The sequence below is a fragment of the Sporothrix schenckii genome, assembly GCF_000961545.1.
Source record: "Sporothrix schenckii 1099-18 chromosome Unknown Cont49, whole genome shotgun sequence".
Lineage (NCBI taxonomy): Eukaryota > Fungi > Ascomycota > Sordariomycetes > Ophiostomatales > Ophiostomataceae > Sporothrix > Sporothrix schenckii.
In genome coordinates this window covers 2,467,759-2,493,205 of record NW_015971150.1, presented here as the reverse complement: position 1 = coordinate 2,493,205, position 25,447 = coordinate 2,467,759, and the positions used below count along the sequence as shown (strand labels likewise).

General features: G+C 53.5%; 7 protein-coding genes across 7 annotated transcripts; 5 read left to right on the top strand and 2 right to left on the bottom strand.

Annotated features, from left to right (window-relative positions):
- Positions 1-1,472: 1,472 nt before the first annotated feature.
- SPSK_05513 (uncharacterized protein) lies at positions 1,473-2,300 on the top strand (the record flags this gene model as incomplete). The annotated part of the gene is made up of 1 exon (XM_016732258.1): positions 1,473-2,300. One exon carries the CDS (start codon positions 1,473-1,475, stop codon positions 2,298-2,300), a length of 828 nt encoding a protein of 275 aa, XP_016583319.1.
- Positions 2,301-4,376: 2,076 nt separating this feature from the next.
- On the bottom strand, positions 4,377-4,910 carry SPSK_05615 (prenylated Rab acceptor 1; the record flags this gene model as incomplete). The annotated part of the gene is made up of 1 exon (XM_016732357.1): positions 4,377-4,910. One exon carries the CDS (start codon positions 4,908-4,910, stop codon positions 4,377-4,379), a length of 534 nt encoding a protein of 177 aa, XP_016583318.1.
- A 1,767-nt stretch (positions 4,911-6,677) lies between these two features.
- SPSK_05223 (uncharacterized protein) lies at positions 6,678-8,235 on the top strand (the record flags this gene model as incomplete). The annotated part of the gene is made up of 3 exons (XM_016731973.1): positions 6,678-6,750; positions 6,816-7,768; positions 7,846-8,235. 3 exons carry the CDS (start codon positions 6,678-6,680, stop codon positions 8,233-8,235), a joined length of 1,416 nt encoding a protein of 471 aa, XP_016583317.1.
- Positions 8,236-8,769: 534 nt separating this feature from the next.
- On the bottom strand, positions 8,770-9,834 carry SPSK_05402 (uncharacterized protein; the record flags this gene model as incomplete). The annotated part of the gene is made up of 1 exon (XM_016732150.1): positions 8,770-9,834. One exon carries the CDS (start codon positions 9,832-9,834, stop codon positions 8,770-8,772), a length of 1,065 nt encoding a protein of 354 aa, XP_016583316.1.
- A 2,243-nt stretch (positions 9,835-12,077) lies between these two features.
- Positions 12,078-13,012, top strand: SPSK_05463 (uncharacterized protein; the record flags this gene model as incomplete). Its single annotated transcript, XM_016732209.1, has 3 exons — positions 12,078-12,108; positions 12,199-12,259; positions 12,343-13,012. The coding sequence occupies 3 exons, from the start codon at positions 12,078-12,080 to the stop codon at positions 13,010-13,012; spliced, it is 762 nt and encodes a 253-aa protein (XP_016583315.1).
- A 731-nt stretch (positions 13,013-13,743) lies between these two features.
- SPSK_05376 (thioredoxin) lies at positions 13,744-14,881 on the top strand (the record flags this gene model as incomplete). Its single annotated transcript, XM_016732124.1, has 3 exons — positions 13,744-13,822; positions 13,897-14,468; positions 14,549-14,881. The coding sequence occupies 3 exons, from the start codon at positions 13,744-13,746 to the stop codon at positions 14,879-14,881; spliced, it is 984 nt and encodes a 327-aa protein (XP_016583314.1).
- An 8,452-nt stretch (positions 14,882-23,333) lies between these two features.
- Positions 23,334-25,046, top strand: SPSK_05161 (uncharacterized protein; the record flags this gene model as incomplete). Its single annotated transcript, XM_016731911.1, has 1 exon — positions 23,334-25,046. The coding sequence occupies one exon, from the start codon at positions 23,334-23,336 to the stop codon at positions 25,044-25,046; it is 1,713 nt and encodes a 570-aa protein (XP_016583313.1).
- Positions 25,047-25,447: the final 401 nt, after the last annotated feature.

Sequence of the window (25,447 nt, the reverse complement as noted above, 5' to 3'; positions counted from 1 at the left end):
ACTGGCAGAATACAATGCCAATCGAGGCCATGTCTGGTACTGGTGATGTTTGGGGACGTGAGGTCGATTGGGGCTGGGCGAGAGGGCGACACACGACGTTGTAAAGCACGACGGGAAGCGCAGCCTCTAGCCCTCGAAAGAGACTGTCGTGTACGTCGTATATCGCACCCTGAGACATAATTCTTCCACGTGCCATCACCATATATTTCCAGCAGTGGTGGCTTCGTCTGCTCGAACTCTCCTAGTGTCAGAAAAGTATTTTGCGGGTGTAAGAGCATGACTCTTTTCCGTCACAATTTGTGATGAGGATAGACTGTTGTCGCTTTTGAAGGTGTCTTGGGAGGTTCGTTGTGAATTTATGCCGCCATGCCATTCACGTCCGTGTTCTTGTCAGCTTCGTTACATAGCCTGAGACTCTTTACGCCGGACGTTCACTGAGTCAAACCATAACAACACATGAGTACATAGAGCGCAGGTCGTTTACATCATGCTGTACTCTATATTGTCGCCAGTTTTCTTCCATACATCGTGGTCCTCTCATTGACACATTTGTCGTCCTTTGCACGTGATGAAATTTGCTGTTGGACTGTGTAAGTGCGGCTCATCCCTAACAGCGCTAATCCCAAAATGGCGTATGCTGTAATGACGCCCAGGACCATGCCCCAATTTGTCCTGCATTTTCGTTGGCGTTTTCCTCGCACGGTAAAAGCCGAACGGTTACTTAAAACAGGGGTCCGTTCCTGCGCCAGTGCCTGGGAACACGACTGGAGCTCCCCGCCGCCAGCTTTTCGTTCCCCAGCCCTCCCATTAACGAGCTTACAGCAGACTAAAGAGGGATCGCGCAGCACAACAGCCGCCGCGCTGAAGAGGGCATCCAATGTAAACAAAGGGAACGGAAGGTGCAATGCAAGACAAACCAAACAGACAACAAGATGGTGTTCGTAAACTTTGTCAAAAAGAAGGAAGGACCGAAACTCTACCAGACAGTATTGCACACTTCCTTTGTCAGGAGGCGGTGAGCGGCAGGAGCGAACATTGCGACCCCTGCCGCAAATATATATATAAAAAAACGTTAAAAAAAGAGGCTGGGCTACTCTTCCCAGGGTCTTCTCTTACTCCTGCTCCTATTTGCCCCTCTTCCCAACCAATCAGTTCCTAAAAGACATGCCGTTCCCCGACTCCTTTCTCTCTCTTTTTCTTTGCCGTGAACTTCTCATTACTATCGTCCTATTTTTGTGTTCAATTTTTCTCGTTCTTTCGACTCTCGTCGTTTCCATTCTGTCCACCGCGTCAACGCCTTCTCCGCGACAGTCTCCGAGCGTCCTTCTTTTTGCGGTGCACCTGCATTCCAGTTACGAGGCTGCGATCCTTCATGAGGACGGGTTTGGCCTAAAAGCGACAGCCGCATTCCTCCGCCTCGTCTTCGCTTCCTCGTCTCTCCCCACACAACACCTTCTTCGCCCACCGCCAGCATGGGCTTCTTCGACGTGGAGGGTGGCTCGACCATTACGGGCGTCTCCCGTAAGAGCTCGCGCCATTCCTCCTCCAAGCACCACAGCAGCGGCCACCATGAACGGGAGCGCGAGCGCGAGCGCGGCTACGAGAGAAAGCGCAGCCGCAGCCGCAGCGGCACCCGGTCCGTCAACATCTCCGCGCGCAGCTTCTTTGGTCTCGATGACGGCAAGAAGCACCACGGCAGCAGCAGCCATCACCACCAAAGCGGCAACCGGTCGACCGGCAGCTTCTTCAGCCTGCCCAATGTCAGCAGCCGCTCCATCTTTGGCTCCTTTGGCCGCAACGGCCTCGGCGGCTCCTCGTCGTCCTACTATCGCCGCTCGCCGCGGTCCAACTTCATGCAGCGCGCCTACAAGAAGCTCAAGCGCCTCCTCCGCGACCTCATCTACTACGCCAAGAAGCACCCGATGCGCGTCTTTATGCTTGCCATCATGCCCCTCATTACCGGCGGCGCTCTGACGGCACTGCTCGCCCGCTTCGGCCTGCGCATGCCGCAGTCGCTCGAGCGCATGCTCGGCGTCGGAGCGCGCGCCATGTCCGGCGACTCGGCGGGCCTGGTCGGCGAGGCCATGCGCATGGCGGCCGTGGCTGGCACCGGGACCGCTGGGGCCAGGGCCATGGCCACGAGCCTCGAGCGTGGCCGGCACGGCAACATGCAGTGGGAGCGCCGGAGCGTGGAGCGGGATTACTTTGGTGGTGGTGGCAGCCTCGGCGGCCGCAGCCATAGCGACAGTGGCAGCGGCTGGGGTGGCAGTCTGGCAGGCATCGCGAAAATGTTCTCATAGGCAAGTTGATGCCGAGGAAGAGGTTTGGTTTTGTTACGCTTTCTTGGGTCACATACTATTTCATTTGGGTTCTCGGGCATTTTTCTCTATTTTCTCTTTCTTTGATATTTTCTCATATCCGACTATGTTTCGTGTCGTGAAAGGCATAGCATTTACGTCACTTCTGTTTCTCATTTCGTTTCTCTTCGTCTTCGTCTTCTTCCATTTTGCCGATCAAGATTTGGATTTCTTGTGTCGTTGCCGTTATTAAAATAGCACATCTTTGCAAAGGTTTAAATTACACATACAAATTACCAAACAAAAAGTAATTCCTATTAAGCCTACCAAAGTTCTGCTCTTGCTCCAATTCCTGGTCAACTATTTTTGAACCGGTTCACCCAAAAAATACAAAGCCCAGTGTTCTTGTCTTTGACCCGTTTTGACACCATTTTCCAGTTCTAATCTTGGGGTATGAGGAAAGTAGGGGTAAGTGGGGATATAAACGTGAACGATAAAATAAACAATGAAACACACATGGCAGGTCAAGAGACATATGCGTGGCACGACAAGTGTGAAAAGCAGGCGGGATTAAAGATATTCATAAGAAGACAGCATATGAAGAAGTGAAGAAGAAGAAGCAAAGAAGCGAAGGGGACGAACAAAGAATTCGTGGTCGAGGGAGACAGAAAGAGCGGTGTACCTATTTCCTCTTTCGCTGACGGCTTGTGTGTAAGCTGGGCGCACTGCTGCTGCTAGGTCCAGTCGACTTGCGTCTAGGATTGGCAGACGACGAGCTGCGGGAAGGCTTCTTGGACTTGGACGACCGCGACCGGTCCGGTCGCGGCTCTGGGTCAGGCTCGGCTTCTGGTTCAGACTCGGAGTCGACTTCGACAACAATCTCGCTGTGTCTCCGGGATTGGCTGGATTCGCCACTTTGCTTAGCGCGAGATCGTGTGTTGTGAACCGGAGGACGGCGGCCGTTGTCCGTCTCCTCTTCGTCCTCGTCACTCGCCGTGCTGTCGTCGTCGTCCTCCTCCTCCTCGCTTGACTCGGTATCGTGCCTCGCCGGCCCCTTGCGGCTCCTGGCTGCAGCAGGGCCTGCCGTTGATCCACGAGGGTATGCTCCTCGCTCAGCCACGGCCGCAGCGCCAGCAGTATACGTAGGCGCTCGCGGACCCGCAGTCATGTATTGAAAGGGATCAACGTGATTCGCAGTTGTGGCCGGGTCCGATACGTGGCGGGCCGAAGATGGTCCACGCAGGTACGAATAGGTAAATGGCGAGTCGCTGCGGTTGTGGTCTGCTCCGCTCCTGCTGTTGCTGCCGAGTACTGGCTGTGAGCTGGAAGAAGGCAGAGCCCGAGACGATGCGCTTGGCGGCGGGAAATAGCCGATTGGAGGGTAGCCTTGGCGATCCTCCAACTGGAACGAGCCAGGCACCCGCTGCGGTGAGGTGTTGTCGTCCCCCGAATTTCCGGGTGTCGGTAGCTTGGTGAGGCTGCGCGACATGGATTCCAGGTGCTCGATTGGCACCGCCACTCTGTCTGTGCGTTCTTTTCGTCGTTGACGGCGCGCCAGCGCCCGTGCTTCTCTCTCTCTGTGTCGACCAAGGGCAGCAAGCTCGACCCTGCTCAGTTTGACTTGCGCTTTGTCTTTAGCCTGCGCACGCCGTATCCGAGACAGGGCCGAATCCAAAACTGCTCTCTCTTCCTCCCCTGGTTCGCTCACGCCGTCCTCCGAGTCATCACCCGACGACGAATCGGTAGCCGAATCCTGGTCGTCGGAGTCCTCGTCGTCAGCACTCGAACGAATATATCTCCTGCGAGGCTGCAACGCGCCGGCCTCGCCTCCTAAATCCCGGGCCGTCCCACCCCAAGACGAGCTCGAAGCACCATAACGGCGCAAATACTCCGCATCTGCACCACTCCCCCCACTACCGCTGCTCTCCAATTCTTCGACAACCCGACTGCCTCCACCGCCGACAGCCAAGTTCCACGCATCTTGCCCCCTGACCCTGCCTGACCGGGCGCCTCGTTGCTTGCCACTGGTTGATGATCTTCCCCAGGAGGGGCTGTGTTTGGGAGCACGTGGCCGACCATCTAGACCACCTCCCCAGAAAAAGCCTCATCGATGGGCTTGTCCATCATCGACGCGTGGCCAATGATGACAACACCGCTGGCACCGACGAGCCAGGCGATGGTAGTAAAGGGCGACGAGATGAGACCGACAGGGATGGCAATGATGTAGAGACCGGTGTACAGCTGCGAGGTGGTGGCGCGCATGGTGCCAATCTCGAGATCGCGGCCGTCGAGCTTGCCAATGAGGAACATGCCGGCGGCAACAAAGATAATGTCGAACAGCAGCCACCAGTTGGTGAGCAAGGTGTAGATGCAGAGCATGACAAAAACGACAGCGTAGTTGCTGGAGAAGTAGCCTAGGTTGTAGTTGACGCGGGACTGCATGTCGGCAAAGTTCTGAGGCTTCGACAGGCGCTTGACATCGAAGAATTCAGAGAGCGGACGCAGGTTCGAGAAGCGCGTGGCCAGCGACGTCGACCGCACGCTGTTGAAGCGGTCTCCAAGCTGGAGCCGCGACGTCAGCATTTCGATCGGGATCTGGATGCGGGAGGCCATTGTGGCGGCTGAGTGACAAAAAGGAGAACAAGAAAAGGAAAAAATAAGACAGAAGGACGAGGAGAAAAGTGGAAGAGGCTGATCGAAGGGTTTTTATTCGGGCCTCGTCGGAAGTAGCGGTGACGATGCGGATGCAGGTTCGGACGCAGGTGCAAGTGCAGATGCAAGCGTGCTTTCGTTCGCTGGGCGAGTGGATGGGGATGGTCGATTTTCGGCAAAGGGGAGCAAAAGGGAGCAAAAAGAGGGAGACCCGCGGATATTGAAGACGCTGATTATCGGAAAGGAAGAGTGAGGCGAATGAGTGACCACAGTGGGAAACGAGGGCGATAAGAAATCAAAGGACAGGAATGGATCGAAAAGGGCAAAAACGAGAACGCGCAAAGATGAATATTGGCAGATTGATTGAAGTGATCAGGCAAAAAAGTCGGAATCAAAGAAGGGGGTGGAAAAAATGAAGCCAGGGGGCGGAACTGGGAGTCGAGCGAAAATAGTTTGCAGCGTGGGGCTTAATAAATGGGGCGAACGTGCCAGGGGAGAAATAGGAGCGTGTAATTCAAACGAAGTAGGCTCGGCAGGGAAACAGCGCGTGTGTGCTGGTGTCGGCGTGTGGCAAGTGCAAACGACAGATTGAGATTGGGTTGGGCAGCACCTTCCAAGCCTTGGTAATGAACAGTGGAGGAACTGGATGTACGTGACGCGCTGGCGAAGAAACTTTGGAAAGTGCGAGCGATCCTCAATGTGCTATGGAGTGAGCGTGTGAGTACATTCGTAATGTAAACCTTTAATACTTTCAGAAGCCAGAGGTTGTGCCTTCCGCGTTCCTAGCAGTCTGCAGCATATGAAAGGAGAAAGGCGCTAAAAGCCAAATTGGCAGAACGACACGTAGCTTCTTGCCCTTAAACAGCCGTGTTCGTCATAGGCATCACAGGGCTGGGCTTAGGCACCGATCATTAAGCCTGGTAACGCTGAGCCGAGTAGGTATTCAAACTCCACCAACATTGATTTAAATAAGCACTACGTGGGATGCAAGGGCCCTGTCTTTGACGGCGTCTTTGAAAGAATATATTTTATCGTGGAGATGCGGAACCAAATCACTTCCTGGCAATGGCAACAGGCACCAGTTGGGAAAGAGCATCCTGCAAGACAACTTTATAACAGGCATGGCAAGTGCGGAAGTGTTACTATAACGAACCGGCGGCCGCAGAGGCTAGTCGTTGTAGCCCATTTATCTTACTTCTGCGTCCCAGTTCGACTGGCGCTTTTGACATCTTGATATTCATTTTTGTTGCAATTCTCTTGCCTGGCCCTGTTTTCATGCTCTGGTGAAGCTGAGGACTGAGGACTGAGGACTGTGGACTGAAACATCGAAGAGGAAGGCTCTAGTTTCAGGGGCCTGCCTTCCTGCTGAACGACTGCCGGCTAGCGCTTTTTGCGAAAGCACGACCCATTGGTCTGTGACAATGTCACGCAAATAGGCCGTCCTGCAGGAAAGCTCCCCTACTGCAAGGTGAATCGTTCTGGCCACAGACCCCAGTGAATATTCCCCGTAGCCTCCAACACGTCTGCAGCCAAAAAGAGAGCCTTATCACCCAATAAAAAAATTGCTGTTTCGGACACGACACCTTTACGTTCTGCAAACCTGGTCCATCTGCAGTACGACTTGGTTCTCCTGCGGACGCTGGTCTTCTTCGTTTGCTTTCTGTTTAGCTTGCTTCCTTCGCCTTCAATTGCCTCCAATTGCCATCTCGTCCACCAAGCAATGCAACAATGAGATTCTCGACTTTGACCGTCGGCCTGTTGGCCGCCCTTGCGCCCATGGCAGCCGCCTGGACCAAGGAGGGTGCGTCTTGGCCTGTCTGCTTTTCTTTGTGTGTCCGCCTTTTGCTAACCGCCGGGACACCACAGACCGCGAGATCTTCCGTGTGCGCGACGAGCTCGCCGCCGCTCTTGGCCCCGAAATCACCTTCTACGACTTTGTTGGCGTCCCGCCCTCGGCCTCTCTCGACGACATCAACAAGGCGTACCGCAAGAAGACCCGCCAGCTTCACCCGGACAAGGTGAAGCAGCAGCTCGCAGCCGACCGTGCCAAGGCCGCCAAGAAGGAGGGCAGCGGCAAGACGAAGCCCGGCGTCAATGTCGCCAAGGGTCCTTCGCCTGGCGAGGTCCGCGCGGCTGTCAAGCGCGCCTCGGAAATGCAGGCTCGTCTCAGCATCGTGACCAACGTCCTGCGCGGACCCGAGCGCGACCGCTACGACCACTTCCTCGCCAACGGCTTCCCCGTCTGGAAGGGAACCGAGTATTACTACAACCGCTACCGCCCGGGCTTCGGCACCGTCTTGTTCGGCCTCTTTGTCTTTGTCGGCGGAGGCGCGCACTACATTGCCTTGTACATGAGCTGGAAGCGCCAGCGCGAGTTTGTCGATCGCTACATTCGCTACGCGCGCCAAGCGGCCTGGGGCAACCAGTTTGGCGGCGTCGACCTCGGCGGCGACATTGGTGCGGATCCGTCCATGGGCGGCGGCGCTGCGGTCGACACGGGCGCCGCCGACGATGAGCCCCAGCCGAACGTGGCCATGAACCGCAAGCAGCGCCGCATGCAGGAGCGCGACGCCAAGCGCGACGCCACCCGCGAGGGTGCTGGTAGCCGCCGTGCTGCGCGTCGCGGCCTTGGTACCAACACCAGCGGAGCTGGCAGCAGCGGGACGGCTACCCCCACGGCGCAACCTGGTGCCGGCCCGACTGGCGCCAAGAAGCGTGTGGTGGCCGAGAACGGCAAGATTTTGGTTGTCGACTCGCTCGGTGATGTCTATCTCGAGCAGGTCGACGAGGAGGGCAAAGTGGAGGAGCTCCTTCTTGACGTATGTCCCCGCGTGCCACCCCTGGCCTGTTGTGACTTTGTGAACCTTGGAAACTACCTACTAACTGTCGTCTTTAGATCAACGAGGTGGCTCGCCCCACGTTCAAGGACACGGCCGTCTACCGGCTGCCTGTCTGGCTCTTCGGCCTGACTGCGGGTCGTCTGCTGGGCGGCAAGACCGGCGCTGACGAGGCGAACATTGAAGAGGAACAGGTCGACCGCGAAGACACCCCGCTGCCGCGGAAGCAGGCCAAGGCCACGCGCAAGGCGAAGCCAGCAAGACCAGCCCCGGCCGCAGCCGCCGTTAGCGATGTCGACGACAGCGAGTCTTCCCCGGGCAAGGCCACGCCCAGCACCGACTCACAGGAGGACTTTGAGCTGCTGGAGGCATCCACTGGCTCGCTCAAGGCCACAGGCAGCAGTCACAATAAGGTCAAGGCAAACAAACGCAAGGGCAAGAAGAAATGAGTGGTCATGAAGGAGGGGGGCACACTTGGGCAGGGATGCATTTGCTTTGGGTGTCGGTAGTTTAGTTTTTTTTTTAAACTCATCCTGGCAAAAAAAGAGCTTTCTTAGGATATAGATTTGGAGTATACGGATTCACAAAAAAAATGAATAGCACAGGGGTGCTCTTGTTTCAAGCGAACGAGCAGCCGGGAGCATCGATACGGTAAAGCAAATATTCTTTTCTGACATAATTAAGAGCCTTGTCAAACCCGAAGACAAATAAAGCGAAAACGTTGCGAATTCGAACAACAGCAGCAATGAGGGGCATGCAAGATGTGAGACGTGCTGTGATATATGCATGTACCGTTATTCGTGACCGTTGAGAATCCAACCTGGATATGATGAGTAAGATATAAATAGCAAGGACGAGCGTCGTTGAGATGTGCCAAAGAGAGAAGATGGGACGAAGTATCTCGCATGAAAATGCAGAATGCGCAAAAAAAAAAAAAAAAAGGTAGAATGCAGAGACGGGGAGAAACAATTCCATAGTTCCATCTACATGTCCATCTCACAGCCGTCGCGCATGGCCATCAGCGCGCCGTATTGGTGTTCCATCTCCATGGCTGCCTGGTGCGGCTGGGGCCAGGAGGCCCGGCTAGGTGCTGGCATGGACGGCGCTGGCTGTGTTGACGACGTCAGACGGTTGGCGTAGACTGGGTCGGTGGCATGGGAGAATCTCAAATGCACTCCGGCATACCCATTCGGGTTGGCGTTGTCGGGCACATGCTCGGTGCGCGGGATGCTGGCGGCATCGTCACCACCACGGCCTGAGAAGCCGGTCGCCGGTGCCGGCGGTGGCGAGTTGGACGCCATGTATTCGCGGCGTGCCAGCTGTTCGTACCCAGACGCCATGTACGGTTCCATGTAGGACTGGGGCGTTTCCTGCAGCCACCGACCGTCGGCCGACTGGTGCGTCGATTTGTTCGCTGCCGGGACTGCCGCTTCGCTGGGCCGAAAGGACTGCTCGTGCTGCTGAAAAAACTGCTGGCTCTGCTGGCTCTGCTGGCTCTGCTGGCTCTGCTGGCTCCGCTGGCTCTGCTGGCTCTGCTGCACCCGCAAGGTGGAAGATGTAATCTCCTTTTCCATCTCAGCCTCCATAGTATCCCAGGCAGCCCCTACAGCGACGGCGTTGTAATCGGCGGCAGTCCGAGTCGGTGGGCAGATGCGCCACAGCTGGAGCAGGTAGTCACGGCGGTCCGGAGCGGACATTTGGAAAAGGGCAAACTGAACAGGCGTGAGCGCAGTCGGGTCGATGCCGTTCTGCACCAGGATCTGCTCGACCGTTTGGCGCTGCTGCTGCTGCTGCTGATGCTCTTCTTGCATTTGTACATCTTGCTGTCGGGCCTGCTCAACCGCAGGCTGTAGCTTGATGGTGTGGGCGGAATGGTGGTAGTGCTGGGAGATGGAGTAGACAATCTTGGACTGCTCGACGGGGGCGGGCACGGGGACCTCTGGAGTCGGCACAGCGATCGGAATCGAGCTGAGAGTCAGGTTCCGGGCCAAAAGCGCCGCGAGGTCGTCCTGCGCCTGCATGGTCGCCGTCGTTGAGTGTGTGGCCATCATAACTGTTGGACCTGACTGTTGGTCCTGCACATATACGTTAGAGAAATGATTCTCCAAAGTCATACCGAGCCCTCTCCACTGCTGTGTATATACCGGTAGACTTTGTCAGGCTGTGGGGACAACTCGGTATCCTTTTGTCCGTCCTGGTGTGATAAATTTGAACAGTGTTAGAGAGGAGGGATACGCGAGCGCAGTCAGTAGGTCCAGTCAATGGATGCTGGTCTTGGGATTTCTTGAAGGATTGTGGTCCTTGGAGAAACTGGTTTCTGCTTGGGAAAATGGATGCTTTATATTCTCTCGCTATGCTATATGAACGAGTTCCTGGCGAACTCGATGTTGACGATACGTTTTGAGGAAGGGTGGAAACAGAGCCAGCCAGACACGGCTGCAAGAGATGCAATAGACTAGGAAAGAGACAAAGGAGGGAGCGAGAAGGGAACATACAAGAAACATAAAACAAGCAATGAAAGACACAAGGCGGCTTTCTTGAATATAAAGGGGAAGGGGAAAAAAAAGCTGGGGCAGAATGATGGACAGGCCGTGAATGACGGAGGCAAAATGGGGTTTTAAAAGCAACAGTGAGAGGTAGGGTCCCGTGCAGAAACCGACGAGTGGGGTGAGCAGGATAGGCCACACGAGGTCGAAAATAGGGCCGGACTCGGACAAGGGGGAAAGGAGGAGGGGGAATGTCTGAGTTGGCAAGTGCATCTACTTTTTTTTGTTGAGGAAAGAGGTCTCTGTGGTGAACTGGAGGGACGTCCAAGGAAGGCAGGATAGCATGAGCGGAAGAAGAGCCTGTGGTAATTGCCTTGTTTACACTTGTTTGACATGCAACGGACGACGTGGGAAGGCAACCAACAAACATATCGCAAAATGAAAGAGGAAGGTGTTCCTGGTCGAAATGCACAAAGGTGCAGAACTTTTTCCGAAAACAGTAGTTTACACGACCAGAAAGGAAAGAACAGATACAGAGGGTACGCAGAGCGGGGCAGTGACGAGGATCGAACTTTCCGGGTCGTGGGCCGAGTACGAAGAAGGCAGCGCCACAAAGGAGATTTGGGTAATTTCGGGAGGTAAGACCGTCTACCAAGTGCAGTCCTTTCTCCTTTCTGATGAGATTCCCTTGGCTCTCGCCCTTTTGCTGTTTCCTTTATCTCGACTGCCTTTTGTCTTTATCCTCTCGTTCTTTCCATCCTTGAGTCCTTCTTTTTGCGACGGCCTGGACGCTTGTAGAAGGAGCACACTGACCTCAAAGTCACGCACATCCCCCCCCCCCCCACCTCCCTTCCCTCCCGAATTGGGCTCCAACGGCCAGCAGCTTCTGCAGGAAGAAGCACATTGTCACACAGATCTGACTGCCAGCACATGTTTTTGGGCACCGTTCGTCTGGGTCCCGCCATGCATCCACTCGCCAGCCCACTCTTAGCCGTTCTTGCCCGTTTCAGCCAGTTCAGCCCACAGCGTCTCTAAGTTGTCACGGCACATTTCACGGCCGTGCAGTTTTACAATTATGCGACCTCCGGTATTCGGGCAGCGTTGGGCATGCCGGCATAACCAAAATGTGACTTGTCTATCCAGATGTATCTTGGTGAAAGTCTTTATCTGTGTTGGAGACAGCCCGAGAACGTGAGGTCTCGAGGCTGCAGCAAGCCGCCAGACTGAGAGTGATAACTGTATGTGGAGGTGAACTGTGCAGATTATTTAATGTCGCGTGAAAAGCGTTTTTGTTCTTCCACTCTACATCGGTGTGGCTAGCCTCGCTCGGAGTTGCATGCACGTAAACCCCAGATCACGCATATTGAGATGTGGTTTTCCGATGTTAGATTTAGCGATTCAAATTCATTGGCGGGGCATTCGTTCCTTCCCAGACAAAACAGACAGGGCCAGATCGCTTGGGAACGGCCCTTAGGTGTGCTAAGCCGTGCGCCACACGCTAACAAGAGCAACCGCGGCACTCTTACCAGTACAACATATGTTGAATGACGTTGTTGCAGAGTGGCAAAACGTCACAAGGCAACGGCAGCCATGGAGGCCGCTCCCTTGTCTTGTTCCTGCCTTTTCTGGACCTAGCCTTGATTGGACTCTACCTCATCGCATTTCGACATAGATGTTCCTAACATTTTCTCTCCTTTTACCTTCTCTTTCATTCACATCTTCGCAAAACTATCGTCGCGCGCTCTCCCTGACCACGCTGCCGCGACTGATTTTGGTGCCGCATTCGACATTCTGCCCCCACCAACATGGCCAACGACGCACCGCCCCCGAACTACTGTACGACTCTCCATCAAACGGTCTTGCAACAGCTCACGTGTTGGTCATTTTGTATTATCAGGCTTTACTAACCGCCTCCCCGTTTTACAGATGCCATCCTCGAAATTCCCGAGACTGCTACCGCCCAGCAGGTCCGTGATGCCTACAAACGGTACGTCCCCTTCGGCACATCCAACTAGCTTCCGATTGATCCCTTGCACAACACTGACTGGTCTCTCGTGTCTTTTGTCACAGTGCTGCCCTGAAAAACCATCCCGATCGTGTGCCCCAGGACAGCCCCGAGCGCACGACGCGCACGCGCAAGTTCCAGCTCGTCAACGATGCCTACTACACACTGTCCGACACCAACCGCCGGCGCGAATACGATGCGCAGCGGCGTCTCTTCAACCGGCGTGGTTACAGCTTCCCCGACGAGGCGGACGAGGATGGTGAAGATAGCGAAGACTACCCGTCGACGGGGGCGGGGGCGGGCTCCCACGCCGGAACGGGCGCCGCTTCGTGGGCATGGAACTTCTTTTCCAATGCAGCGAGCGGCGGTGGAAGCAGCCACGGCCACGGCCAAGCCAATACGGAGGAGGCACGCCAGCAGGCCGAAGATGCGCAGTTTGCCGACGTCTTTGAAGAGATGCTGCGCGAGGAGGGCATGGCCGAGCCAGGGTCTGGCCGGCCCACGGGCAAGTTCTGGGGCTTGCTGGGCGGCCTGAGTGGCGGCGCGCTGGGCTTCATTGTGGCCAACGTGCCGGGCATGGTTGCCGGCGCGGTTGCAGGCAACCGCCTGGGAGCAATCCGCGATACCAAAGGCAAGAGTGTCTACGCTGTGTACCAGGAGCTGCCCGCTGACGACCGGTCACGTCTGCTTGGCCAGCTGGCGGTGCGTGTGTTTAGCCATGCCGTCGGCGTCTAGATACTCTTGGGAGGCGATGGGCAGCCGGATACTGGAACAATTGGGGCGGATCATGTTTTTGTTTGGTGCAGCTACCGATACCTCGTGTGATTTGCTGTTTGGTTTTTTTTTCTTCTTTTTCCTTCTTGTCTTTTCGTGTTTGAGGCGATGTCTGGAGGCTTCATTTACACGCCAGTCTTTCCATTATGTAGAATAGTATGTAGTCCTTGGATTACAATGCACGAAAGTACAAAACCCGACTTATAAAACAAACCCAAGCAAGGAAAACTCGACGTCATGGTTACTTGCGACAATGCACACTTGTTTCCCAGTCCCTATATCCGCACGTGACTCCAAGTCAAAAGAAACGGTAAGGTGTAGTGGTTGAATGTGTCTTGCAGCAGCACATCGCCAAAGGCGGTGGAGCACTGCGGGGCCGCTCAGCGGTGCTCGCGGCCCTAGTCCAGCCTGCCATCGCTATTCGTAATACTAATTGACCCAGCTGGTGGCGTCACAAGGAAGAGCTGTGCTCGCCTTCCCTTGCTTTCTTCCGATTTCACAAAGCTCTTTTGCAACAGCAACGTTCGTTTTCAATTACGACGACACGACGACACGACAGGACGACGGCACGACCTTACGAGTGGTTTGAGATCAGCCGACGACGAAAAAGACAAAAAAGACAACACAACCGCAGCGGGCGAGAAACAGAAAATATTCTCTTGTTGAGCAGCAGCAAAGCAGACATAGAAACGATGTCGAAAGTCACCCACATCTCGTCGGCGGCGCAGTTCGCCGGCCTGCTCAAGTCGTCCAAAGTGGTCATTGCCGACTGTACGTGATCGGAACGTCGTTATCCAAAGTGCGAACTGTTCTGCTAACATTGGCTTCCTTGCCTTCCATCCCAGTCTTTGCCACGTGGTGCGGCCCCTGCGTGACGATCGCGCCCGTTTACGAGAAGATTGCTGCACAGCTCGGCCGGGAGAACGCCGTGACATTTGTCAAGATCGACACCGACGTGCAAAAAGACATTGCCGCCAAGTACCGCATCACTGCCATGCCGACCTTCCTACTGTTCCGCGACGGAAACGAGATTGAGCGCGTGCAGGGCGCCGACCCCCGGAAGCTCGAGTCACTGGTCAACAAGCTGGTCAGAGAGGCCGGCAGCGCAGGAGGCGCGTCGAGCAATGGCAGCGGAGGCGAGGGCTCGAGCGGTGACGCCGGCGGCTGGTGGAGCGGCGCCAGTGTGCCCCGCGGCTATGCCGACATCACGAACCACGTCGAGGTGCAGCGGACGGAGCTGCTCAACGTGGACGACGCCGCGGCGGGCAACGTGCGCGTGCTGTTTGGCGGGGGCAAACCAAGCGGGAAGAGCGAGGCGTTGTCGGCAAGCAGCGCAGATTGGGTCGAGAGCGACACGGACGAGCAGTTGATGCTGTTCATCCCGCTGCAGTCAAATGCCAAGTTGCACACTCTGCAGGTGAGTTATCCTTTAGGCCCGCTGTTGTCTTGTGTGTGTGTGTGTGTGTGTGTGTGTGTGCATCTATTAACCAGGCGTAGATTACCTCGCACCCAACGGACGACGCGGCACGGCCGGAGCTGCTCAAGCTGTATAGCAACAGCCCGCACAACCTGGGTTTCGACGAGGCGGAAGACACACTGGCAACGCAGGAGGTCACGATCAAGCCGACGGACTGGAACGAGCAGGGCACCGCCTCGATCCCACTCAAGTTTGTCAAGTTCCAGAACATTACCAGCCTGGTCGTGTTTGTGGTGTCGGCCCAGGACGGCGCAGAGAAGGTGCGGCTGGACCGGGTGCGACTGATTGGTGAGGCCGGCGAGAAGCGGGAGATGGGCAAGCTGGAGAAGATTGGTGACGAGCAGGGCGAGTAGACAAAGTCGTGCACGAACATGGCAAAACCCCTGTCTTTTTCTCACCGTCTTTTCTCTCCTTTTTTACGAGCAAAGAAGCGCGTTCGCGAACCGCAAAGGCTATTTTGACTTCGCTTTCTAGAACCTGTTACGGCATATGGAGCACAGGTCATGCATATGAGAGACCAACATGGAATACCAAGAAAAGACACGATAGACTCAAAAATGAGAAGCCAAGCACCCCCGGCATGAACCGGCCATAACAATACGTCGACCCTCGGGGCGTTAATTAAGAAGAGTTAAGAGTTTTCTACTTTCAGCGCACTCGTATTACTCACTATGCTCCCTATCTTCTCTCCGTCGTATCGTCTGCGCTGCTTCGCCTCTCGTTTTGACCCTTTTCGGCTTCATTTGCCTTATTGCGAGTTCGTCTGTTTGTGTGTGGGCGTTCATTTGGTTTCCGGGATGGGAGGCACTCTGCTAGGCGAGATGCACAGGAGAAACGCCGTGAAACGACTGTGGGCAATGAGGTCATGGTACGGAGTAAGAGACAAAGCAATATAGAAATATATATCCACCTTCCACTCTCTTGCCTATTCGCCCCCATAGCGCATGGATCTGCCAAAACGGGTAGGTGCTGGCGGGTCAGTAAGAGAGTTAAAGTGCTTTGCGGCGGCGAAGCCAGGACGAAGCAAAGACGTGGAAACGGGAAGAATAGGAGAGGCCAGGCAAAATAGCCGCCATATAGCCAAGACAAGAGCAGAGAACAAGCCGACAGTAGGTTCGAAACGGATCTGAGGGCGGAGTCGTCTGTGCGGACTTCGTAAAGTCCTGAAAGTATTCATTTCTGGGTTCTTGGTAAAGATAAAAATAAACATCAGGATGCAGCAAATACATAAACAAATGACCAAATAAAAAGATAGATGGCCTTTCTACACTGGATATTTCATGTGATTTGTTTTCTTTTCATCCATAGTTCATTTTCATATTCGGTCAGCTGGTTTCCACAAACCACTCCTAACAAATGAACAAAAATGAAACACCCACGACAAATTGAGGCAACAAGCAACAGCCAACAGGCAACAATAACAAGTCGGTGATCCTTTCCTGGTCAACCACGGCCAATTTTCGGATGTAGTGCCTCATCAGCAATGTCTATAATGTCTATGGAATCTATGCTTTGCCTCCTTATTACTCTTTTGTTGCTTTCCCGGTAGAAGAGGGTATGTTTCGCCAACGGGTAAAATATGTCAAAAGAAACACGAAGAAACAGGAAGGGGATCATTTGCGTGAAGTCTGGTTTGATCGTTTTTCGTGTTTATGTATCTAGCGTTTGACTTTTCCAACACCTCGCCGGGACCCGGCTTGCCAGGATACAACGGCGGCTGAAAACGACACCAGATGACGATCGCAGATTACCTCGCACTATGCATGCAGACTGGAAACAAGCAAACAAACAAAAAAAAAAGACAAGAAAGGAACGCGTTCATCATTGTCCAACAGCCTTCCCCTTGCGGTTGCGGCACAGGTCACAATTCAGCGAGGCATAACCACAATGTGACCGGCAGAAACAAAATTTACTGGGATCACAAGCTGAGACGACAAAGCATTGAGAAAGCAACCATCCTTCTTTGGAAAGTCACGTCCGCGTCGCAGCCGCGGCGCACCCTCTTCTGTGCACCATGCAAGGGCAGGGTCACGCTGGACATCGATACATCGATCGGCATACTCTGGGTAGGACCTTCGATCCAAGTTCCAGAAAAAAACCCAAGGCACTTAGGGACAGAAGTTCACTAGGCTCGAGGCTCGAGGCTCGAAGCTCGATGCTGGATGAACGCAACGCAGCGATGGTCACCTGGCATTTCTGGAATACAATGACACTTGACAGCCAACAGCCAAACCCCTTGTCACGTCACGTCACGACATCACGACCCATGTATTGTCAAAAAAGAAAGAAAAAATACACTTGTAATGTTGTGGTCTCTGAGCGGCACAGATTCCCAAGGCAACATCATCTAATCCCCCGACCTCCCCACAGCTCTTGCACAAAGCCGTCTTCCTTAGTTGGTTGTTTTTGTTCGTCCCCCCACTGTCGCCTGCCCGGTAGCTTATAGAAAGCCGAGCAACACAGTCCAGTGGGAGAGTCGATGTGCAATTCCGTTCTTCTGTGGCACGACTGACGCTGCGAATGGCGACCCGAAGGGCAAGCCTCACCTTCCGAAGAAAGTAATGCTAAACCCAAGTCCCAGGCCTCCTCAATTGAAAATGATCTCGAGCAACACGGAGATGTAAAATTTTGGTCGTACCGCCGCACGAAGAAGAAAAAAGAAGAGAAGAAGGGAAGAAAACAAGCAAAGAAGGATGAGAAAAATTTCGGCGCTGAAATAGAAGCTTATTTGTGGGGCGTACGTAGCCGTGGGGGCTGTGATTGGCCGTATGTTTATGGATTCGAAAAGACTTGAAGACGGGCTTTCCAAGCACTGCACGTGAGAGTCGCTTCATTGTCACGTGCAACTGGATCCAACTCTTCCGTTCCAAATTTACACTCTCCGCTGTCAAACATGACGACCTTTTCATCAACGGATACAAACGCAGATCAAGCAGGCCGATCCAGTCCCTGAATCCTGGGAACGAGTGTCACACGAGAGAAGAACGGGAAGGGAAGGTAAAGGTTAATATGATTTGCACAGGTTCTTTTCCCGGAAGCGACTTCGGCTATCGGCCCTCTCTTGTCTCGAAATTGTCCCTTTCATTTTCTGTGTCGTATCACATCATATTCACATCTCTCCCTCCCACGCATGGACGTTTGGATTCCTTGTGTCTAATTATAAATACACTTATCCACCATTTTTGCGCATGTGAGTGGCTTTCGGTAGAGGCTCCCAGCACGGGAGCAGAAGTCGTTCCCAATCAAACACGTCGCAGTGCCGATGATGCTATGAGGCTGAGACAGGGTGCCTTTCGCAATTTGGACTGTAAAGCGTTGGCTGGCTTTGAGGGATGCTGCTCTCTAACAATGACGTCGTCTCGGCCGTCTTCTTCTGCTGTTAATTCTTCTCTTCCTTTTTCTTCTTTCCTGGTACAGCTAGCAACTCGGCCACTCGGATCCAGAGCCTGCATCCGATTCGCAGCAATATATCGAACAGGTGGCGGCTTGCAATGCATTGAGCATTGACTCACCGTTTGCACATCCCTCCCATCAATGTTTTAGTCGGTGATGCTGGCTCGCCTAGAGTTTGATCGATGTGCCGCTGTAGAAGTGACGGTGCCCTGGATCAACTCGGACGTGGACGCGTATGCAAATCGAAACGACGAGCCACCGGGGGGGGGGGGGGGAGGGACATTACAGAGGAAATGAAAGTAAGACGACGTCAGTCACGAGGGTTAATTGGGAGCAGTGAGATATACGAAGAAGGCGAAGAAAACCAACAAAACTCAATCGATCTCATTTCCCAAGAAGACAATCTAATGGTTTAGAGAAACAACGCGACTTCAAATTTCTAACAATAGAACGACACAGAAATTACAATAATAAGGTGGGGGAAAAGGAAAAGGAAAAGAAAACGTAAAGAAAATATACGACCAGCCAAGACGACAAAACGACGGTCTTCGGGTCAAGGTGGTTTGAGCGGTCAAGGGGTCAATGGGATCCGGCCGCCGACATAATGAGATTGAGAGCGACGCCAGCGACAATGGTGACAAGGGCGAATAAAAGTGGTTGCGGCATAGTCGGCCGTTCTGCAACCAGGATGAAGCACCTTGGGTGAGAAATAAGAAGGTAAAGAAGAAACAAAACCTAGAAACTCTACCGAATGGAAACGACCGAATAATATCAAAGTAGAAAGTAGTAAAAAAAGACCACGCAAGCGTTTTAATCAATATAGTGGAGATCGTGGAGGCTGTAGCAAACCAGCAACCAGGGAAGAGGGACGAAAAAAGAGGCCGAAGGATGTTGAACGATGGTTACGGAGTACGCCTTACTTAGCTGAGAAACCAGTCTACGACGTAAAGGGCGTGCTGTGTATTATTGTTTTGTTGCCAAGTGAGGGGGGGTGAGGCAGAGAGTCGGATTTTAATCTATTTAACCTGCAAGCCAACCGTGGATTTGTCTTTTGTTGCTTCCAATTTTTATTTAAAATAGGATGGGAAACCTGCGCGGGCAGTAGCCACAGCATAAAGTCCCTACGTACGCAGTACGACTACCCAATATATGTCGTATGTATCCATCCATCGTTTTGTGGTTTTGCACGGGTCATATGTAATAACAGAGGAATACTAAGAGTTGTTAGCACGGAACGGTGTATGCATCTCACAACCCATGACACGACACAGGACCGGGTGCTGGTGATGGCTGTGGTGGTGGTGAAGACGGTGTAAATGGCCCGGCGGGTGGCTGTGGGCTCGAAGGCAATACACTCGTACCAGCTGGTCCCAACCGTCGACCAACCGCCGACCAGTCCTCCCGTGGCATAATACGGACGTGCTATTTTTTGCCGTCCTCTGCTCTTTTCTTCTTGTTTTGGCCTCTGTCTGGCGGGGATTTGTTTTAGGGTCCTCGACAAATACGGTGACAAGTCCGTTGTAACCCGCCTCGTCACCTCCCTTGTCTCGTTAGTTTTCCTATGCCGTCTGGTCCCCGGTCCCGTCCAGGGTGACCCTGGGGCTGGTACTCGGTTGGGCAGGATGGGACGCAGACGAGACAGAAGGTTGTGCGCGGCAGTGGCGGAGGGACAGAGGCAGTCGGATTCGTTTGGGACTTACCCGGGACGTATCGAGAAGTAGTGATGAAGAGTAGCTGTAAGGACGTAAGGAGTATGCACTCTCATTAACCCGCGACAGGACTCACCATCGACGTCACGAATCGCATTGCAGAAACGCCTTGTCAGCTCGTCGGTGCTCAGGATTTTGCAATGCGCTTTCTTTCTTAGAGCACAGCCCACGCATTGCGTCGTTTTCGCTACAGTGAATGTAGCCATGTTGCCGTCTTGTCATCTTGTCATCTTTTCAACTCGTCATCTCGTCCTGTTATTTACTCGAGTCCAATTCCGTAGAGTGCCCTCCCCCCCCCCCCCCCCCCCGGTACGCATAGGCACCTCCTGAATGTGCTCAGTCATTGCTCTTAATGAGGGCACGGACAACGCAATCGTTTCTTGTACGGAACGCTACCAAAGAAACAGAGAGGGAGGGAACAGGGAAGAAGTCAAGAAGAAGAAAAAAAATTGAAAACCAGCAAGACAGAACACGACAACATAGACCACCCAAACCCTTGCATGCGCCCCTCATCTACACAAAGTGACTTAAAACCACCAGACGTTACAGCGCACGTCCAATGTCCTCTAGTCCTTCATCTATTCTGCACATTCGAGCCAGACGACAAGCCTGGACTCGATCTTATTCGCTCTGTTGCCTTCCTCATCAGAGCATCATCCTACTTGTCTCTGCATCTTTCCATCGCTCAGTCGGTGCCCGTGTTTCGTAAATCGGTCTCGTCCAAGGGAGACAAACAAAACATTTCCGTTTCGTTGCTCTTGGTTGTCTTCCCATTGGCATATGCTCCCGTTCAGATTGGCGTCCTCAGCTGTCCCGTTCTCACTCACACTTTTGTCACCACCAACATATCACTGTCTCAAAATTGCATTTCGTCTCTTCGTCTAGATCCCCTCCCATTGTCTTTAGTGTACTCCTTAGTCTGGCTTACATTGCATGTATTCGCACATGTTGCATATTCGTCGTGTTGAAACCCGGGATGCTTCCAACACCATACAAACGGCGGTCTAACATGTCTAGCCTCGTTTAACCTGGCAGCACCCTGCTGTTGGCAATGGTTCCTCCCTTGTTTCCCTCCCGTTTCCTGTTGCGGGAACTCTTGCCTCATCCATCACCTGTCTCATGTCCCTATTTATTCTGTCTTTCCCGTGCATCGCCAACCTTCTCACCCTCCTAAAGACAACTCGCGGCTCCCATCGTCGCTCCCCTGCGCCATTCCTTTTCCGCTGTTGCACCGTTCCACCCAACCCGCAGTCCGCGATTCGCCATCCGCCATCGGCCGCTCTCCTTCTGCGCGCCCCCGTCCTTGCCTCGATCGCCCATCTTGTGTTGCGTAGGTTTGTAACAAACTCAAAATAAAGAACGCGGTACTCCGTATGCCAGGACACAAAAATGCATAACAAAATAAATATGCGTCGTATTTACGTCGTACTTTCAATGGTAAAAATGCAAACGCACTCCAGCCTCTGTCCCCTTGGTTCTTTTCACCCACGACGCAGTTCATACCCTGTGCCTCTCCGTCTTGGAGCGTCACTGTCCTTCACACATCACGTAAGATACGCATTCTGATCCAGACTCTTCCTGGCACTGCTCCGTACAAACCATGAAATCTTTCAGCTACTGCCTACTTTGATTACACCTTCGCTCCATTCACTCTCTGTCTGCGCCGGCCCCATCTCCACACACACCATCACCTATTTGATCTCTGGACCAACTGTGACTGTGCTTTTGCGCAAGACTATGCCAGGACGGCCGACGCACAGCAGAATGCGACGATCTGCTACAAAGTTCAAGGCTAGTGCTGCTTTCGACATGGCATCTCGCACGGGATGCACTAACATCTGACTACTGCATTGCGCAGCCGCGCCTTCCATGTCCAGACAAAACGGGCCAAAATGGACCAAAAAAGAAGCCCAACATAGCTTGCTTGACAAACAATACGACCACCACGGGCCTAAAACGATGACGGTGTATTCCTTAGCGGAAACGACGTCGCTCAACATTCATCTTGTGACTCCCGTGTTTTCTGCTCTTGTCTGGCTAGCATGCCGTCTATTGGCATGTTACTCGTTCCTTCCCTTTTCCGTCCGACTTCCTTCCGAAGCAGCCAGCGTGTTAGTCGCCGTTTCCCCTTTCGTTCTTTCCATCGTCTCGCTTGGCGCCTTCCAATCCTCTCACAGACGTCCCTTCCATCCTCTGTTGTCCCCATCTTTCCTTCTCTACTAGTTTTACCTGCTGCTCCCTCTTCCACAAAAAAACAAATATCTCCATTTCCCAATAGCCTCCCATTTCAAACTTTCCATCTCAAACCAAACACCACCCTCGCACCACCTCTCGCCTATCCGCCCGGCGCCTCGCCTCACCGCCTGGCTCCCCTTACACAATTGACACAAACAAGCGCAATAGACAACGCGGCGCTGCATCTTCCAGTCCAGCCCAGCTCAGCCCAGCCCAGCCAGGAAAATAAAGCACTGATCTCCTACATCACTCCTGCAGACCCAACCAAAAACGACTCATATCAATACCAGTCGGATCGTTGCAGAACGAACGTCTTTCTCTTATTACCCAGTTGATCCATCCAGTCAACCCTGTCGGCCACCAATCTCAAAACAGCAATCCATAAGGAATTAACCATCTGGCTGCCCACCAACCCATTTAAACTGTTAAATTTTAACCTGTTCACCCGTCAGCCTGTCAACCTCCCATTTCGGTTTCTTGGTTAGCACTGCGGTCTTCCTCTCTGAAAGTAACAAAAGGGGGGGGCAGACAAGCAAACAAACGAAACCCGCGATCGACGACGCGGCCCCTTTTTATTTTCTTCTCCCTTGGGTCTTGCAATACGCCGGTTAGCCTTCCTGCAATGCACATCAGTGATTTACAAACACTTGGCCGAATGCAAACTGCATAGGACACCTGCAGCTATAACCGCATCCACAACCATAAAGCAGCGGTAGCTGGAGCCATATCAAAGCCGCAGCCGCAAGTATCCACGCTCTGTGAGGTTGGTCCGGGTATTTTCGAGCCGCAACCTCTGCAAATAAGAGAAACAGAAACAACAAAATATCAATATAGCACAAAAATCCACTGGGGACGATCTACGGGCCAGATTTCCCAGCCCAACACCTTACCACTCACCACCCTCCATCCACCATCTGCCATCCATTCCCCAGCGCAGAGTACGACCCGGCTTTGCCCACCACCCACCTCCCCAGCACTTTACGGCCACAGCCGCGCCTCCTAGGGCATCCTTAAAAATAGGATCCCTTCATACAGTAATAATACGCCGTCACACGTTTGCACCCTCTCCCAAGTCACTCCCCACGTAACATACTCGCTCACTCTCACACGCCCTCCCGAAAAAGGAAAGAGGCAGACACGACCCTCCCAAGGGCACGCGGCCTGGGTTCAGGATATAATATCTCGACCTTGTGTCCGTCCCATTTGCTCATTTTATATCTCCTTCTCGTTTCCCTCCTTTCTCTCTCTCCCCTTCCTTTTCTTTTATTTTTTCTCTCCTCCCTCTCTCTTCCTTTCCTTCTTCATCATGTTACTTCAACAATACCAACAGCACACCCAACAATATCTTCAACAAACTCAGCCTTCTTCCTTCTCACCCTTCTCGCCATTTTCTCCCACAGATCTGCCGTCCAAGTCTCGTTCTTCCTTGCCGTCCTCTTCTTTGCGTCGTCCCTTATCAACCGCCACCATGTCTCAGGAATTTCACAGCTTCTTATTGCTGCCCCCAGAAATACGCACCATGGTCTGGGAGTATGCTTTGCCCGAACCCCGTGTCTACGAGGTCATGGATGTGCCTCATGCCAAACAAAAAATGAACGCGGCCGACGGCCTCATGTTTGCAAACGTCCACCATGAGCCGCCACCTCCGCTCGCCGCCGTTTGCCGTGAGTCGCGCGGCTTTGTCCTCCACCACTACCGGCCACTGACTCTCGGCCGCACCACAAAATATGTTGACCTATCTCGGGACTTGCTGCTGCTCGAGCCTTACCTACTGCTCAAGCGCTTACACCGCACTCTGCACTTTATGAGCCGCATCCCTCTCATCCGAGACCACCTAGCCGGATTGGCCCTCGGCACAAGTTACGGCGTCTACACAGGCATCTGCCATCCAGTCCTCAGTTGGAAGGTCTCCAAAAGCAACATGGGCAAGTTATTGACGGGCCTTGCCAAATTTCCAAAGCTCAAGGCGCTGCTATTTGTCGTCCACCAGGAGTTCCAGTTTGAATTTGACTACTGTTGTGCACCGGCCCCAGGCCTGCCAGCCTCAAGACCAACGCCTCCACCCCAACCTTTTTCGTCTCACCTGCCCCCTCCTCCGCATGCACTACCGGGACCGGGCATCTACTCGTCACATTCTCTTCCCACAGGCCTGGAGGGCACCCATCAAGCACCACTACAGCAGAACGCATCACCGCACTCGTCCCCAAGCTCTCGCTCCTCTATCTCGCCATCACCATTACCCTCTCCCATGGTGGCGCATCTCCACTACCCACCAGTCGTCTCAGGATCCTTCCAGCAGCTACCGCCGCCGACACAACCACCACCGATGCAACTTCCCCTGCCACCCGTTCCACCAATGCGCTCGGTACCAGCACCACAGTCAGCTCCGTCTCGGCCACTTCACACGCCTTCCACCACTCAAATAAACGACTCGCCATCTTCTCCTCCACTCATTCACCAGGCGCAGGCCATTCCAGCTCCTCAGCCGGCTGCACCCCAGGCACTCCGTCCTCAAGTTGTCCATCAGGCATACCGCTTCAAGTTCGATATTGAAGGCAACATCAACCGCCATCCGCGCCGGCCGCACCTCAACCAGCTGCTTTTCTACCCGCTCGAAGACAAGAGTGAGGTGGACGAAAAGGACGACTGGGAGGCGCTCCTCAACGCCAAGAGCAGCAACAACCCTGGCGATCTCGATGAAGAGGATCCCTATGGCGAGTTTTTCGATCCCTGGCCGAGCAATGAGGACTGGCGTCGCTTCCGTCAACGCTTCCGCCGACAGGTTGTCGCTACGCTCCAGGCCGGCCTGGCGACGGGCGACGGTCAGAATGCATTCTGTGTCGACGCTGATATCAACGAGGCCGCTTCGTCATCTGGTCGGGCCGTCTGCGGAGCTAGTGTCCACCGCAGCAGTGGCAACGGTCTTTCCTCGCCGTCGGACAAGAAGTACCAGCAGTACTTACATCAAACACAGAAAAAGTGTGACGGTGACGACTACGATGATGGCTACTCTGGGCCGCACAACTACAACAGCCTCTACAGCCTACACGGCAGCAGCAACTATGCCGGTGTACAGAAAAAAGGCGGCCCCAACGGCCACCGTCGACGCTACTCGCTCAAGCATAAGCTACCTGCCATCAAAGGTGCCAGTCTCCTTTGGCGCTACACGCGAGGAGAGTGAAGAGCCGGTCTTTTTTCTTTTCTGTTTTCTTTCGTTTGCCGACTTTAGCGTATTTGTGCTGTTTACTGTTCTTTCTGTATTGCCCGGCGTTTTGATATACATACAGCCTTTTGATATCTCACGAACGTATGAACCATAAACGATACCAGACTCATTATATCTACTTTTTTGCGACTTTTTGATTTTGAGGCATTATTAGATAGGCGACAACTTTATTTGTTTTATATCTCCTCTACTTTTATATATCGTATCACCGCTCTCACTTTTGTCTACTACTTGAGGTCGTTTTAAAGATGGCCTGCCAGCGGCGGTCAGCGGCGCGATGCAACTAGAAGTGGTTTGCAAAGTAAACAAACCGCAATTGCATACCCCGTATATGCCTCTCATCGTATTAAATACGG